At 34.0% G+C, this 18395-nt stretch overlaps 1 protein-coding gene across 4 annotated transcripts in view; it reads left to right on the top strand.

The window, feature by feature from the left end:
• Nucleotides 1–17415, top strand: part of BCKDHB (branched chain keto acid dehydrogenase E1 subunit beta) — a 177229-nt gene extending 159814 nt beyond the window's left edge. For 3 of the 4 annotated variants that reach the window (XM_039853149.1, XM_039853143.1, XM_039853148.1), the window contains 2 exons: nucleotides 15303–15451; nucleotides 17156–17415. In XM_039853149.1, coding sequence (XP_039709083.1) covers nucleotides 15303–15443 — 141 coding nt within the window. In that variant the 3' untranslated portion in view covers nucleotides 15444–15451; nucleotides 17156–17415. Of the gene's footprint in view, nucleotides 1–5380; nucleotides 5449–15302; nucleotides 15452–17155 lie in introns of all 4 variants that reach the window. The other variant, XM_039853144.1, reaches the window with a different exon arrangement.
• The last annotated feature ends 980 nt before the right edge of the window (nucleotides 17416–18395 follow it).

The raw sequence follows: 18395 nt of genomic DNA, 5'->3' as shown, positions 1-18395 counted from the left end.
TGCCGTCCATTGGTCTGTCTGTTTCATTGTAGGATAATGTAAATAAGGAAACTTGTTTCTTAACTTATTTCATGGCAGGTATGTACCGGATTTCACTAGAGTTAACACTTCTAAATTTTAGAAGCCCGTGAGATAGGCCTACCATTTCCCTCCCCTCCCCTCCACCTCTCTCTTCCCCTTTGCTCCTCTCCTTCCCTTTCCCCATCCCTACCTCTTTTTTTAGTTATTATTAGTTTATTATGTCTTGGCTCTGTGGCCATCTGTATTTTATTGTCATTTTTTTACCATTTGTGTGTCAAAATAGTCATCTGACAGTCTTCCGAGTTTAAGCTTTGTCAAGAATTCAGGGCTGAAATTCTTTTTGTTCAAAATATTCTGGCTCCTATTATGAATATGGAAAGGCCAACGGTCTCAAGCCCTTGTCTTCCTCCCAGCCTGAGAGATGTGAAGATAAGGAAGAAGTGGAATTTGTCAGGTGCCCTGTGTGCCAGACATTGTGTGCTAGGATGACTTCTATTAAAGGGTATCAGGAAGGGCATTTACTCTTTCAGCGACTGGAGTTTGACTTCCTTTATTATCGTGGCAATCAGTGTATATGGCAGTGTGGATGATTGAGTAGAAAAGCTAGAGCCTCACTGTCTTGTCACTTACCTAGCTGATAACAGATTCAGGACAAGGACCCTAGTTGTCTACTTTCTAGTACAGTGTGAGTCTGAAACCCAAAGAAATTGAGATTTCTTTTATTTTGTTACTATTTCACAAAGGAAACACTTTCACAGCATGAAAAAAAATAACTTTTTTTCCCTTAAACTTTCTAAGAAATTTACATAAATTTATTAAGGAATTTGCTTAAACTTTCTAAGAAATTAGTCTGTACACAGAGATGCTAGTTTATTTCAAATAATAGAATTTTTACACAATCTGATTTTTATAAATCAGAATTAATATGAATGGTAAACAAATAAAAATATATCCTTCTGAACTTTGTATAACTAGGTACATAGAAAATTTTCTGGTTATATTTTGCCTTCATTTTCAGATTACCTCACAATCATTACCAAGTTGCTAAGTAGCAAAATTAACATGAGACTAGCTTAGAATTTGCTCTATTGTAATCATCCTTGGTGAGTGACAACACAGGACTTGAATGAGGGGGAAAGGTTTTTCTTTACTGCCCTTAGATAAAGCATATGAAAATCTGTTTCTGTTGGCAGTAAAGTCTTACTCCTTGTCAAAGGAACAATAGATAGCATTTATAAAATGTGATCTTCATGCATGTTGCTACGTTACTCAGTTGTGAGCCTTTTCCTTTATAATACGTAATCATTAGAAACCACTGACAGAGATGCAGAGATAAGAAATAAGGAAAGGAATCAGTAGTGCGAGTAAATGAGAAATTGATGTTATCATTAAGACACTGGATATGGTAATAAGTAGATTACTACAAGAGAAAAGATATTTGACTACTAGCCAAGAAAGGATTCCAGTTAACCACAAACCATAGTAAAATATTTCCAATTTTAAATTTCTTATCGTTCATTATTTTCCTAACTTCCTCATAAGTGGGTGTTTTAGTGTTGATCCTAAAAAAGTTTTGTACTGAATGAAATGATAATTTCCCCCAATTACACACAAAAAGTGATCTGCTCATACTGTGTGCTTTCACTTACTACCCTCATCCTTGTATTGTTTCGTGTCTCAGATTCTTAGCAACTCTAGTATTCGTCTCTAGTGATATTCCTGCTTTCCTATAAATGAACCCCGAGTTTACTAGGAGAACCTTGTAGATCTCTGTAGCTGCTCTTGCATGGGCTATGTAACGTATAGATATATAAAAAATGAAAACCATCTGTCACCGTCTTTCTGCCAGGGCTGGTCTGTTGGCCATCTGGTCGTCCCCTCCTTTTCTGCTGCTCTGTTGTTGCTCCTTCAGGGTGTGCTCTCCCCCTCCCCCCACAGGCTCTCTGTTCATATCTGGATCATACTAGCTTCTTTTCTGCCTCCATGCCTTTGCATTTATTTTGTCACCTGTTTGGAATGCTCCCTCTGTATTCTCAGCAAAGCTGCTTCCTCACGGTTTTCAAATGCCACCTTCCCTGAGCATTCTGTACAACTTATAGCTCCCTGCTGTGTCTACTGCAGGCCTCTGTGTACTTCGTTTCTAGGACTTCCTCATACATATTTCCTGTACTAAATATTAAAACTATGAAGGTAGGGACATCACGGGCTCTGAAATATTTGATTGACATATGATTGAGTAAATGAATTAAAAAAAAAAATCAACATCAAGGTCCTCCTGAAGGTTTCCTGGAAAAGGGCATTTGTGCCAAATTAGCAAAATGAACGATGTGGAGATAGCAGGGGATGGAAAAATCAGAGTTTGAGAAGAGAGAGGTTTGTTGTAAAGGTGGTGTTATAAAATAATAAGCTTTGCAATGAAGGTGGGCCTCTGTATGTCTGTTACTGGGCTGTGAGGGAAATAGGGATAAATAGAGAACAAACTTTGGGGAGCCAGGAATATCTTAACTAGGGGAGGGACATGATCACAATGGCAATGGTGTGGCGTTTGGAGGTTGAGTAAGACAGTGCACAGTAATTGCTAAGGAATAAAAATCTCCACACCCCACTTCCTGTCTTGCTGATTTTTTTTTTGCCTCATCAGTGTCGAAGGTCATTAATGCCCAGAGTGAACAAGAATGTAATTCAAAACTGGAGTTTGGTTAACAAATGTTTACTGATGCTAACTCTGTTTCAGGCATTGTACTTCTAATATGATGGACTATGAAAACCAGTGTGCATGATACTTTGCAGTGTTGGTTTTGTACACCTAAAATGAGACACAGCTTAAAGATATACCTATTGATACTTCAGCCAGTAAGGACAAAGTTGGCAAATAATTACCTCCTTAAATAAGAGGGAGTTGTATTTAATTTAATAAATTGTAATCAATTTGGCTAGTTATATATATAGTAATACTTATATATCTAGAAATAATATATATCACTTTGGCTAGTTATATATATATAGTAATACTTATATATCTAGAAATAACCACCAATAAGAAATATGACTATTGAAGATGTGTGCTTCTTTTAAGAAACTCCAAGAGCTGCATGGAAGCATATGTTGTTTTCTTGTTGTCAATTTGCTTCTGATATGTCATTTGCTCCCTGGAAATTGATTCTCTTCTTCTGCTTAAGCCCACACACATAACCCACGTCCAGCTGTAATATCCTTAGATTACTTCTTATACATTGTTTTGAAACTGTAGTACAATGGCTGATTTCGCTAATTTTGCATTTATTATAAAGCTGAATTCTAGTGAAATAATTCAGTTAACAAAGACGTTGTTTGCTTTGCACAAAAAGTGGTATATTTCAGTCTTGAAACTAGTTCATAATGTCACCACAGAAAAGAAAACCTTCCTCCCCACTCCCCCCACCTCGAATATTAGTGTTCAGAGCTGTTGCTTATTGATAGGGAAAGAAAGAGTAGTTGCTATAGCAATTTAATAGCCCCAGAGGGAATGCGGTCATGGCCTTCAGCATCCGGCAACCCACCCAGCCTGGAGAGCCCCTCTGAAAAGAATTTCCTTCCATGGAAATTGAGTTACTGAAATAAAAAACTTAATTTCTGTAGCTCAGATCTGTCCATAGGTTTGTTTTGTATGCTTGCCTTCTGTAATGAAAGGAAAAACGTTTATAGTAAACATAGTACATAGGATTTTCTTCAGGAATGAGGTTAAATATATTATATGTTAATTATTCCATAAGGATGTTCTCAAACACACAAAGCAACCTTTACTCTTTTTCATGTGAATTATAGAGCTTGAAAACCGATTCAGCAAGCTGCTGATCAAATATATTTATCAATACTGGGGGTTTTCAGAGTTTCAGTCAGCGTCTTTAGGTGGAGGAAACTCATGGCATTATAGAAATCTGTGCAAGCTGTGCTGGATAAAACAAGTGACTTAATACTCATGTATAATACTCATATAACAGTAACATAAACCTGAAATCGGTAGTTCTGAATCCAAAATTGCTTGCAGGGCAGCTTGATGTGTGAACACTGTATTTACAGGACCAAGACTGCACATTTGCTCTGCAGCTGTGTTTAACAGTTATCAGTTTGGCACGGAGTATGATTGTTTTGGAGGGAGAATAGAAACTTCAGATCCCTTTTGGCAGTTCTGAAGTAACTGAAGTACCTACTGCTGAAGTGAATCATACGAACTTAATTAGATTTGCTACATAATTAGTATTTGAGGAAACCTAAGGAAAATCCTTGTGGTTTGGCGATTTGTTATGTCAAATATAAGCGTGCTCGTTTAGGGAACTGGGAATTGAAAATGATGAAATTCTAATGCATCGTAACCCAGATATATTATATACATATATGATTTTTTAATAGAGCTCTTAAAAGCGATACTTTCCCAGGGAGGACTGAAATGCTTGTTCCAGACACTGGGGCCTGTCTGCTTTCATGCACGGGGATGGTCCCGTCTGCAAACAGCCATGTCCACTTGATGGCACTTACGTGTGTGCAACTAGCTTCACACCTATAATATGAGAGCCCACAGCTATTTAATAAACACCCCAGTGCCAGCTGTGGAGACTGTGCCAATAACCACTATTGAAGCTGGCAAGTACAGTTTGAGACAGGGAGATCTCGTACCACACTTAAATTTACATTTTAATTAAAGATTAACTGCTATGTCTTATCTGTTGTCTGTTGTTTTAATTGCAAAAAATTTAATTTTATTCTCAAAAGACATTTCTTTAAATACTCTAGGTATTTTCTTTTTTAGTTTTAGAGTTCTACAAAGCGAGTTAACAGTGGAGAATAGCTATAAAATATTTACCATGAGAAGAGGATTAAATTTCATATTCCAATTTAAGTTAAAGCTAGGGTAAAACTTGTAACCTATGTTTATTTAAAATATTTTTCCAATCTATCAAAAAGCTGACACATTCTTTTCAAATTGCTTAGCTACCTAAGTTCATCTAGAGTCTATCATAGATAAGAAAATAAATAAAAGGAAGCAAATTTAATTTCCTGATGAAACTTTTAGTAGAAGAAATTTTAAACTTACAGCCTACCATAAATTGAACATCTGTTTTTTCCTGAGAATTCACAGCTTCAGAACCCAGTGACAGCTCATGCCCTGCACTCAAGCAAACTGCTAGTAATTAACTAGAAACAATGCGCACTCGTGTCCACCCTTTCCCTCATTTGCACATCTCCTCCCCAACAAGTATCTAAAAGAAACAAAACATAAATCTGAGCTTAAACTACTGTTAACTCTAGTTAAAAAGACCTATCCCTCAATGATGGGGTGGAGGGGCCACTAAGCAGCTAATCCTTTTTTTTTTTTTTCCAGTTTTCGTCCCTTCCCTTCCTAGAAACGTGCACAGCAGAGAAAGGGAGAGCTGCACAGGCTCTTGCAAAGTAAGAGAAAGAATTCTAGAAATATATTCAAAGCTATGTTTCTTTGCCCTAAGTTCTCTTAGTTCATTCCTTCTGAAAAATGAGAATTAATAAGTCATTTTTTATATGATTGTCCTAAGGCAAAGGTTAGCAAATTCTGGCTCATGGGCCAAATTTAGCCCACTTCCCGTTTTTGTACAACCTGCAAGATATTTCTAGTCTAGCCTAAAAGACACACAATATAACCAGTGATTAACGTTTTTAAAGCTTTTTATTAAACTTTAAAAAAATATTGATTTGACTTGACAAAAACAAGATGATAATTCCACCAGTTTTTCTTTCACAGGTATAAATGATAGTACTACATACAAGAATCACCTTGTATCCAAGTGAGACTCTGGCCCACTTTTAAATCTTGTCTTTCCCCATGCATCCATGATTAATTAACCAAGAGGGCTGGTAAATACCAGCAGAACTGCAAGCACCTTGGTCCCTCGCTTCAATTCTGCCAGCCTCAGCTCCTCACTTGTGCGACCACATAAAATTGTCAAAAGAGTTAAGTGACAATATACAAATAATTACACTTGTTTATTACTAAATAAGAACACCTCTTTGGTTATACTATTTAGCAAATATATGGTTTTCCTGTTCTCGTTATGCATGTGCATATTCTTTTTTCTAAAACTGATAGACATATGTTAAAATTCCTCTTTTCCTATAGGCCACCATGCTGTTTCTCAGGATACTGGCCAGGATGTGTTGATTAAGCACAGGATTGTTTGTTTGCGTCCCTGTGTGCTTATATACATCATTACGTGTGATATATGACAAATAGGGAAACTCCTGTCATCTCTTTGGGGTCGTCAGTGTTGTGTGTGTTAGCTTCTGGATTCCTAATTAAGGGACCTGATGAAAGTGATCTAATTCAACTTCAAATAAATAAAAATAGTAAGTAAATGCTCTGGTCCATCTAAATAAATTATGTGAACATTACTATTTTATGTGAACTATATAAATTTAGTTAACCTAAATTTATTAATAAACACTACCTTTGGGAAATTTTAATATTATATATTTTTACTTAACTGTAAAAAAGTATCCAGAGCTGGGTCCCAAGTCACTAACCCCCTCGTTAATGTATTTATAGTTTTAGCAGGCTTATTACAAATTTGTCCACACTGAGCAGACAATACAGACAGTGTTAGCATATGTGCAGACTCGGGTTCCTCTTATAAATCTACAGTTTACTCAGTATTAGGAGTAAAAAAAGGAGGCATATGTATTTCATCCTCTAATTCCATTTTTTTTTTTTATCTAGCTTCTTAAAATTCTATTATAAAAAAATGTGTATATGCAAATGCATAGACATTCAACCTGAAAAACTTCTTTGTAAGAAATATTAACCAACTTTAAAGGTAAAAACATAAATATGTAAATACAGTAAAGAGGAAAATATATTTGAGATTCTGTATTTTATTTTAATTGGATACAGACAAAATTACAGTTGCTAGACTGTTTTAATGAATAGGTAAAATTCATCATGTTAGCAAAAGTCATCCTTATATAAATAGTAAGAGCACTTACAAGCCTTTTCTTACTCAGGTCAGAGATTCCTGCCAGAAACTTGTTTGCATTGTTAATTTGTTCAGTTATTAAACTTTGAAAGTGCAACTAATACAGAGATCCAATTAACGAGTTTTTGACCACATCTCTCTAATAACTGATATTGCCTAGAACATTTCTTTCTGCTGTGCTTTTCTTAGTAAAATGGCAGTAATTTAGTGACCAGAATTAAACTGCTGAAAAATAACTTGGTCTTATTTATTCGTTTAGCAAAGCCAAGCTTAAAGACTGTATTGCTATGACACCCAAGATTAACTTTAAAATAAAGTGAGTTTAATTTCAGGAAAAAACATAGACTGATCTCTTCTGGCATTATGTAGATAAAATGAAGTTGATTATTCCCTTTTCCTTGCCTTTTTTACATCTAGCATTTGTTTTAGCATTCTTTTAAACATAAACAGAAACCTAACATTTTTAAAGAGAAAAAGCAATAAAAAGACATATCGTAACAGGGGTTTCTTTTGTAAAATAGCAAATATTTTAGGCATTATTATTATTTTTTATCTAGCTTCTCAAACTTTTTAGAAAGATGATGCCAGATAGGGGGAAATCACTCTATTCTAGTAGTTTTGTTTTATAATTAGTCTTGAAACTTAAAAAACAGGTCAAAAAATTGAGAGAGTGACAGATCCTAGATTTTTAATGCAGATTTAATCCCCCAAATTCTAAAGTAATATATATATATATATATGTATTTTTTTTTTTTTATGAGACAAAGGAATCATCAGGTTGCTTTTGCCAGAATTGATTTCTGCCTTCCGAGTACCGTTTAGTGGTGTGTTAGAATGCTATACAAAGAATTTTGTGGAAAAACAAACAGAAAAATTGAATGTTTTGTGGGATCATCAAAAGTTGCTCTACAGGAGTATTTAAAATTTCCTGGTGCCAAGCCAAGCAAAAATCCTACCTTACAGAGAGCGATTTGTTCATGAGATGAGCCAGGACTGCAGGTCGCTTATGTTTATCATGTGTCCACAGTCTAAAGAAATTCCACTTTCAAACTTGGTGTCGTTGATGCCTTCTTCTATAGGAAGAATTTTGAACTATAAAATTTGAGAAGCTTCAGTGGCTGTGGAAATTTGAGAGCATTGCCTTTTTCCCTCTTCTATTGAATATAAATTGTTTTAACAAAAGAAATGTAGCCACAGTACATTTTAATGTCAAATGTGCACATAGTATACGTATCTCAACAGAATTTAAACTTTAAACTTTGAACTTTTAAAGCCGCAGAACATCACTGTAGACTAATTTCAGCAAATAAACAGAATGTGTTTTAGACAGGTTAATGAAGAAATGTTTTTTTTTAGCTATTGTTTCTCACAGGGCTCTTCAGGTAAAAGTGGTGAGGCAGCTTTGGGTCATAGCTCAGTACTGTATCTAGCTAGGGGAAAGTTTGAAAACAGAACCAGAGATTTACAGGTTTTTCTTGGAAAACCAAAGTGGTCTGGATAGAGTGCTAGTTTTACCTTTGTGATTGCTAATTTAGTTTTTTATGAGAATTAAAATGAGTTAACATTTATAAAGTATTTGGTGTAGTCCCTGGGCCATAATGAGCACTCTGTACTTTTTAAAGTGATTTTAGGTAAGATTATAAATTCTAGAAATGAGTTGTCACTTGCTTTCACTTATTTTTGATTTTAAAAACAGTGAAATTTATAAAACTCATTTTGAGAAGAAAGCAATTTACATCATGTAATAAATTATTGATTTTAATGTTAAATTTTGATATTGAAATTTGTTCTACTTCAGTTTCAATAGTTACCATATTGAGATTCATAGATAATTTTACATTAACATGTTTATATTCTGACATGAGTATTGAATTCAAACCATGAATTATTTCTATGCATATTTTAATACCATGCTAAACTTTGTGATAGATAGCTAGACTGTATTCAGGGAGACCTGTTTAGATCAGAAATAGTATTTCTAACTTCAGAAAATAAGCTTCCATTTTTAAAATGGAATTGAAATTTAAATGAAAACCCTAAATTAGAATTCAGTTGCATTCTTTAACTTGCTGAAAACAATCTTGAGAAACAAAAATTTTATCAAATTGCTAGTAATTTTTGTTAAAGAGGAAGAAACAGAATTTTTTAAAAAGTCAGCAGACATTGAAGACATTCCAATGAAGTTAAGTAATAGAGATCTCAGTTTTTAATTTAGTCACGATTATGATTTTACATGGAAGCTTTGCTGAAATAGACTTAATTATAATGTTTCAGGTGTTATACAAATCTCTATAAAATTATATTCATATACTGTTTTATTTAGCTATATTGCTTCAATTGTGTCTTAACAGTGAGAGACCTCATATGAACAAGTGTTTGTTGAATGCATCTCATGTACATGATATTAAAAAAATAAAATAAACACAGCTCTAATGTTTGGGGAGCATCCTTTTAGTTTGGGGGTGGATTAGGGACTCTGCTGTCTGAAGAATTAATTTCACAAATGTGTGCTATACAGAAAATTGGTACAGACTAACATGTATATATTTTTAAGGTCTTTTAAAAATATGGTACATACTATTTAAATCATTAGCTTAAATGAAAAATAGTTTATTTTACATTAGTAAGATTGCTTTTATTTAATTCAGTAATGAGATTAATTTGGAATTGCTGGCATAGTACCTTCACAGCTTTCTGTGGTTAATTTGCTGAGAATGTGTGATTTAAGCTACTAGAGTCATTTTTTTCTTCATGTGCTGAAAGTCACGTTTTGGCTATGGGGAAGTTTTCATGGCAGATTTAAAACAAATTTAAAGCAAATATTTTCTGATACTATTTGGAAGCTGGGAGAAGTTTAACCTTACATAAATAACTAGAACTGATAAACATAATCAAAAATAAGTCTCTAAGTTCATGGACTTTAAAGCTATCAAATATACATCATTTTGGTGTATTAGTTTAGTTTTTCTCATATTTTTAGAGTTTAACTCTTGCACTGCTCATTATGACCCACTACTCATTATGACCTCTAGAAAACTAATTGCATTTAGAAGCAAAATCTCCAGTGTTTTATTATTAATGAAAATTGACAAGGACCAAGTGTTATTGATTTCAGGTTCAAAACTAATCGTGTTCACAAATCATTTAAAGTTCTTAATGTTTTCTCTTAGAGAAAAAATGATAACTCTACAATCCATATTTGTCTTGTTCAGTGCTCATTACATTTATAGCTTAATTTACCACCCCCCCAAAAAAACAAAATATATTCTCATAGTTTAAATAACAATTATGTAATATAACCTGGAGCTTTATTTTGTTTGAAAAGTAATTTAAAAATTAATTTTTTGAGTTACTACTCTGAAATTAAGCTGGGGACTGATTTTTCTCATTGCTCCAAGGAGGAACATTAAATCCTGATTTATCAGATAATCCTCTAAGCAGCGTATGTCATTTTGGACTTGCGATGTGCTTCTTACTAGGGTCCTGCTTTTCTGACTTTCCATTAAATGTTTAGAAAAAGTAGTTGAATAGTTTTTCAGGCCAAAAAAAAGGAATTTCGTCAGCCAATATCAGCTTAAGAAAGTAGGAACATACATAAAAGACCTAAATTTTCTTATCTCACTTTGAACTTCATAACTTTCCAACTCAAAATGATATGCATTCTTGCACAATGGGCTATATCTAGCTTTCTGTCATTAGAAAACCCGAGTAAAAATTATTCTAAAATTGTTCTTAGAAAGAATTCTGAGCCCAAAATTGCCTTAAATTAAAAAACAAAAGCCTAATAATGACTGCTTTAAAAATAAATCAAATGATATCTACGAACTTTATTCTCAACTCATTTTTTGAAGTTGTATGCCTTGATTACATTGTTATCTACCAGGCTCTCTTACTTGTAACCTTCCAGTAACTGACTGGCAGCCTATTTTTCTATAGTAGCATGACTTGGAGGGAATTTTTGCCTTATACGGAGCTCTTGCCTTTACCAGCCGCACGTAAATGTCATTCCAGCCCCAGCAACTGGCAATTAGTGTCCAGGCTTCCTGCTTTCCACTAGGGGGCAGCACCAGGCCCTGCCTTTCCTTGAGGCCTGTGTGTAGCCCACCCTCCGTCCTCATTTAGTGCTTAGTTTTGGTATTTTCTTACATTTTTTAAGGCATAGTAAGTGTTCCAGTAAATAGTAGCTGTTTAGGCTCTGTGTTATCACAGATATTATTTCTCGGGGTTGACTCTTCTGTGTACCAGAATCCTGTCTTCAGTGATTTGGTCTATCATTTCAAATACCTTGTGTTTATTATATAAACTTGGAAAATCTTAATAGGAAAACAAAAAACCTAGCAGTTATTGAGCACCATGATGTGTCAGGCACGAAACCAGGTACTCTTCATATGCTACTGCACAATCTAGAGAGGTAATTAGGCAAGATAACAATACTGTTACAAAACAATCGGATGATACAATAGCAGAATTTTTAATACTTTTGTTTTTCTATTGAGTAATCAGAGGCTTGGAGAGGTTAAATCATAGTAGAACAATTTCCTCCAGACAATTCCAAATTCCATGCCATATCAATTATATTATGCAGCTTTGCAATAAAAACAACAAAAAGATTTATTGAGAGAGACAAAAGCCACAGTATGGAATGCTTGAGACTGATTTCAGTGATGTAACTCCTATGACACAGTGACAGGAGAATCTATAATTGATGTACTTAAAACTCTAATGGAGAAATGGGGTTAAGTGTTGAGAGACCCTGAGTGAGCCCACAGAAGCCCCAATTTGTACACATTTACATATACATATATACAGCATATAACCTACATTGTATTCACCAAAACATAAGAATAATTGCAGTACAATTTTTAAAAACCTATCAGTAATATTTTATTTACCTTAAAACAATAATAGATCATTTTATTTTTTCTCATCCTCTTTCACCTCCTAGAAAATTTACAGGATCTCTGTCCTCTGCAATTTTAACAAGATACTTTTGAAACAATAAATTTGTTTTGTTTTGTTACAGAAAATAGGCAAATAAAGAATTCATTTTGCCTGCTGTTTATGATTTTTATGACATGGAATTGTTATTTCACATTGTCTGCTTCTTTTCTGGTTATAATATGCATAGCAAGCCAGATGGCTAATATATAAACAATTTGAGTTATGCTTATTTGAATCATTTAGGATAGCCTAGGAGCTTTCTGATCCCCAGGACCATCTGTTTATTCCTAGGGGCATTGACTTCATGCTGAGGTATGTACTTTCAGCTTCTTAGCTTTTACCTAACTTCCTTATACATATGGAAGAGGCTTCTTAGACCGAACTTAAACCGAAGTTCTGTTGTAAAACAGCCTGCCATCTATTTCATCATTCTTTTTTAAAAATTTATACTTTATTTTGTTGTTGTTGTTGTTATCGCTATCTTCAATAGTAGTACCTTAAAACTGCAGAAGAGTGACTAAGAATATGAGCTTTGTAGTCAGGTTTCAATCTTACTTGGCTATGTTTATAACTTGGACAAGTTCCTTCACCTTGGTTTCCTCATCTGTGAAGTGGAATATAAGACCTACCTCATGAATTTGTTAAAACAATTAAGTGAGATAAAATAAAACTCATTCATTTAGCAACCATCCCTGCTGTATCCTAAGTACTGGCTACTATTCTTATGAACATATTTTAGAAAGAAAATTCTCATAGTTACAAAAAGACATATCCAAACATTTCTCTCTCTCTCTCTCTCTCTCTCTCTCTCTCTCTCTCTCTCTCTCTCTCCTCCCCCTCTCCCTCTCCCTCTCCCTCTCCCCTCTCCCTCTCCTTCTCTTCTCCTCTCTCTCTCCACCCCCTCTCCCTTCTGTGTGTGTGTGTGTGTGTGTGTGTGTGTGTGTGTGCATGTACAGCTTCTGTATGAAGAAAATCGATGGAGAACAAGGATGCCCTGTTTCGATGGTTGCCTGAAAAAACATATGCTCACACATTAATCATTTGTATGTGAACCAGTTCAGTGGGAAGGAACTGTGTACAGCTGCTTGACCCAAATATCTTATTTCTAATTGCATTAAAAAAAGTTTTAACACAAGTCCACAGAAGGAATAATGTGTCTCTATAATATTCTTTAGTAAATGTTAAAATTTTAAACTGTTTCAGGTGGTTAATCATAGTCATCTATGATTTTTATAATACATTTATATACTTATAAATAGTATAAAATAATCATATAATTCCATGTAACTTACAGTAATTGTTTCTAAAGGAAGAGCTACATATAAAATCATAATTTTTTAGAACATAAAATAGGAACTTTTATTCACATGATGATTCTTTATTTTAGTCTTTTCCTTTATTTCATTTTTTCCTTTATTTCCTTTATGCCATTTAATCACAAACTTAATTTTGTGTCATACAAACTCCAGTATTTATAAAGTACAAAGTGGAGTGCTTCCTTACCTCTTTGCCACTCTCAGTCTCAATGGATGACCCTGGTTTATAGTTCAAGTGTGAACTCTCAGACCTTTTTCTATGCCCGTGCAAAGATTTAGATGTATTCCTATGAGGAGTGATTCTCATTCTTGAGGAATTAGAAGTATTGCTATTTGAAAAAAATTTTAAGTTTGATAATTTTAGTTATTATGTTAAAGGGAGTGATTTTCATAAACACTGATAGATGATTTTGTTGTAGGACAGCTCTCCAGGGTACTAGTTACAAAGAAATTTTTTTATAACAAGTGCAAAATCAAAGGCATTTAGCAAAATATTTTGCCCTTGGTTTTCTGTATTTTGCAGTGTCCATGCATAGTTTGTTTATGAAGACTGCATTATTCAATGAAGATGGAAAATCAACTAAAGTAGGAAAACTGAGTTAATCCCAAACTGAAAATTTAAATACCTTTAAAATTACTTATTGCAATCAAGAAACAATTCACCTGATCTGCCATCTCTTTGGGGCTTATTAATAGTGGAATTTCTTAGGTGACTCTTTAAATATGTATGCAAACTTCTCAAGTTGTTGAAGATTTCCTATTGTTAGGAAAGTCAACATTTATTTGTTACTGGACACTGTCAGTCATAGTGATTACTGGGGGCAGGGAGAGGTGTGTAAATGGTCAGTTGGTGCCCTTTGAAGCTAATTTGTCCCATTCCTGTGCCCTTTCTGCCTGAATATACAGGAAGAAATATACACAGAGGGTAGGGACCAAGCATCGGGCATCAGGATTTCTTCATGTAAAAATTTCTGCTCAAATGAAAATTTAAAAATACAATTAGTAAAATGTAAGAAAATGTAGACCTGCTCAAATCCTTGGTGAAGTAAGGCAATGTAGAAAGTGGGTATATAAAAAAACCAAAAGTTTTATTTTCAGGTAATAGCCGTGAATGGGAAAATTAATATCATCTTCATAAGAATAGTTTAATCATATCTCTTTCTTTTTAGATATTTTTACTTCTCTAAAAATTTTATTTTCTAATTTTACATTGTCACCTGAATATTTTTTTTCTGAAGATAATTTACTACAGAATTTTTCTGTAGTTGAGATTTTACATTTCTATACCAGATTTCTAGCCTCATGGAATTCATAGTCTCTCAAGGAAGACAGATTATTGGGCAACTACAGTGAGTGGATTGTGCTGTCGGAGCTCAGGGCAGAAGCCCTTTCTTTGTCTTTGGTGGTGCAGGGTTGGGGAGATGTCAAGAAAGGCTTCCCAGCAGAGGTGACTCCTAAAGTGAGACCTGAGATGCGTGCACATCACACTGAGATCAGTGGGCTTGGGGCGTCCGTGGCCAGAGGACCTAAGGCATCTACAGAAGCCTGTTTATGAGAGAGACCAGGACACAGTCAAGCAACTGTAGAAGTTCAGTCTGACTGTGTAATTACAAACATTTATTATGAAAGTAATATATGTTTATTGTATATAAATCTTGAAAAATACAGGAAATAAGAGAAAACATATACCATCACTAATTTTGAGCTGTAGAGTTTATTGCGAACATTTTGTTATGATTTTGTCATGCCTTATATTCCACTTATATTTGTAGAACAGTATGTTTGTTATAATTCCAGTTTGGCTCAAATAATATATATGTAGATATAAAATACATATACATACATGAAAACATATTTTAAGTAGAACTGGGACCATTCCAAAGATGCTATTTTTTACCTACTTTTTAAACCTGCTTTGTTTTACATTCTAACACACTGAATTATTTTAATTCCCTTAGGTGCAATTGTATTTTAAGTTGAAATATTTCATCTCTGGATAAAAAGACATCTTCTTAAAGTTAACCATCTATATTCTTCTCTGCAGGAAGAATGTTTCCTGAACCTGGAGGCTCCTATATCAAGAGTCTGTGGGTATGATACACCGTTTCCGCACATTTTTGAGCCATTCTACATCCCAGACAAATGGAAGTGCTATGACGCCCTTCGAAAAATGATCAACTATTGACAACAAAGGTAAGTCTGCCCTGCATTTTAAGAAAACTAGTGTGTGGCCCCGTGTTCTTACCCAAAGAACAACGTTCATCAGTGTGTTGTATGTTGGTAAATTGTAACTTCCACAACAAAACGTGTCTTTCTGAAAAAAATTTAAATTTATAGTATATTTACATTTAATAGAACATGTTAAGCATACGTATTATCTGATTTCTGTAAAACCAGTGCATGCATCTGTTAGCACTGCATAAGCACTAGATGAGGATACTGTGCTGTGATTTGATTGCAAACACACCCTACCTTGTTGTTTAACTTTTACCCTCATTTCTGTAAACTTTTATGAGCCATTCAAACTCTTCATGGATAGGAATAATATCTGTTATTTAATATGGCCCTTCAAGCACCATTAATTTGGACTCCAGTGATTTCAACTACTTGATGATCCATAACATTCAGAAATTTGCCTTTATATTATCTGAAAAATAGATTTGTTGAACAAAAAACCTATTAATTGTACACAAGGGAAATTTTTATTTAAAAAAAAAATCAATATCAATGGACAATAGACTAGTTGTTACCAAGAGGACAGGAGAAGTTAGGGGAATAAATAGAATAAAAATGACAACATGGACCCCGAAATTATATATATATATATATATATATATATATATATATTTATATATATATATATATATATCCTATATATATATATATAATCAGGCACCACTATCGTTTCCAGAATCTTTTTGAGAAGTGAATGGTTTTAAATTGTGGATAATCAATGATATTTTTTTCATTATAATTTCTAAGTCATTCTTATATGCCCCTCCAGCAGTGTTAGTCTAGCAACAATGAACATCATTAAAAGCTGTTAGTTTTCAGGGTTTTAATACTATAGAAGTTGCTATCACTGACACTTATTTTATCTTTGGTATTTTTCAAATGGTTCAGACGTATAGATAGGATTTAATGCTTTGCCTTTTAATGTCTAGGTTGTCCAAAAAATAATAATACATTTTTAAATACCATGATCTTTCAAAAGAAAAGGGAGAACTCTGGATAATAACACAGCCCACACGTTTTAAAGATAAGAAATGTTAAATTTCTTAATTCTGTGTATGGGTAGTAAAACTAGCTCACCTAAAACCAGAGAGAAATAGAGATCATTAAATTTGTGTAGGTAGACAAATTGATGCCCCACTTCTGCCACTTGGACCTCCACACTTTTTGTAATTCTATTCTAAGAATGTTGTTGCAGATGTGAGTTAGGGCCATTAGTCCACACATCCCTGGTATTCTCTCAGACATATAGAGGTAGGTGCTGTATTTCTCATATTCTCCTAATGTCTGTGACTGCATCTGGTGATACTATATTGTCACACTTAGGACTGGTTAGGAGATTCTCATTTTGTAGTCCATTTGTTCCCTTCTATGGACCATCATAATCGAGAGTCAAGATAATAATGTGTGGCCACATGCCTTGTTATTTTTAAAGTAATATTTAGGAGCTGGTTTTATATTTGGATATATATTCCTTTTAAACATAAAAAAAAAAAATTTAAGCCTATCTCAAAACTATGATAATGGAAAAATATTTAAGCCTATCACGAAACTATGATAAAAGTTAAATACGGCATTAAAGAAAGTAGTCATGAAATTGAGAAAAATCTATATGTAATTCATGGTAGCCAGAATGTCTATAATTGTTATTGATTTCTTTTACAGAAAAACTGGAAGATTATGACTAGATACGGAATATTTTTTTGAATGTTTTTATATTTCCTCAGACTTAACTCTTCTTGAAAATAGTTTTTATTAAATCAACCATGATGGATATTGGCTGAAAAATTATGAATTAGTTATTGTATTGAGTGTTTCAGATTAATTTTTTAAATGATCCATATGATAGTCATATAAATTTCATTTAATTACATCTGTAAATATTGGATGTGGTATAGTATTCAATAAAGCAAAATTAGATTGTCTTCAGGTTGTGTGTCCTTTTTTTCATTAGTAAAAAGAGTTTTGTGGCGGAGTAATAGATTGTTAACTTGTTGATTAGATCTGAGTAAAAGTGAAATGTTTAGAAATACTGAATTTTCAACTTTATTGTATTTGGTTTAGTTCTTTATGGCTAAGGTGGTTGTATATTGATAAAGCTTCTGGAATGTTTTTCCTCATTCTTACTTCTCGTTGGGACAAGGTGAGCTGATGAACGTGCTCACTTTTTCCAGAGCATGGGGGACAGGATTATTCTTGCTGCTTCTCTTCCTAATTTGGGGAGATGGACATCATGAGCCAGTCTTAAGTTATAAAGGTATCAAGCTTTTGCTGTAGTTGATTTTTTTTTGTGGTGATGTTATAAAACAAATGTGGTTTTTTCCCCCCCATGTTCTTTATGTTTTTACGTAGCTAAAAAGAAAAACAGCATTAGCAGCAACAAAAGGCACCAATAGGAGAAAGCGTCCTTGTCGAGGACTTTGCCAGGCCTCTTGTTTCTTACCTCACCTCTTTAACCCTTCACCATAGTTTTAGACAGGCCTGAACGGCCTGAGAATTCCTTTGCAGTGTCCCTCTCCCTGGCCCTGCCCTCCGAGGTAGGCTATTAGACCCACCTCCAGTCTCGTAGATTCCAAAAGTTTCATCTCGCCAGTTTCAGCAGAAAGATTCACCCCCAGAAGCAGAGAAACAGGGGCATGTGTGTTTTCCTTTATAAACACTGAGAAAAATGGACATTTTCTTAGAATTACAAATGTATATATTACATTCAAACTATAGGTTAAAAATTGTGTCCTGTTTATTTTGATCAGCTTTTTGGAGGAGGATACAGAAAGTAACTTTTGCAAATTTGCCAGAAACTTACAGGTAAAGGAAAAGCCCTTTATCAAAGATTCTGGATGGCAGGGGCTGAAATAAAGAACCAAAACATTTGTTAGGAGTAATAATAAAGCCCTGGTTTGGGTTT

The sequence above is a fragment of the Pteropus medius genome, unplaced genomic scaffold (assembly GCF_902729225.1).
Source record: "Pteropus medius unplaced genomic scaffold, Ma_sr-lr_union100, whole genome shotgun sequence".
Lineage (NCBI taxonomy): Eukaryota > Metazoa > Chordata > Mammalia > Chiroptera > Pteropodidae > Pteropus > Pteropus medius.
Note: the sequence above shows the minus strand (reverse complement) of the source record. Positions and strands in the feature narration are given on the sequence as shown.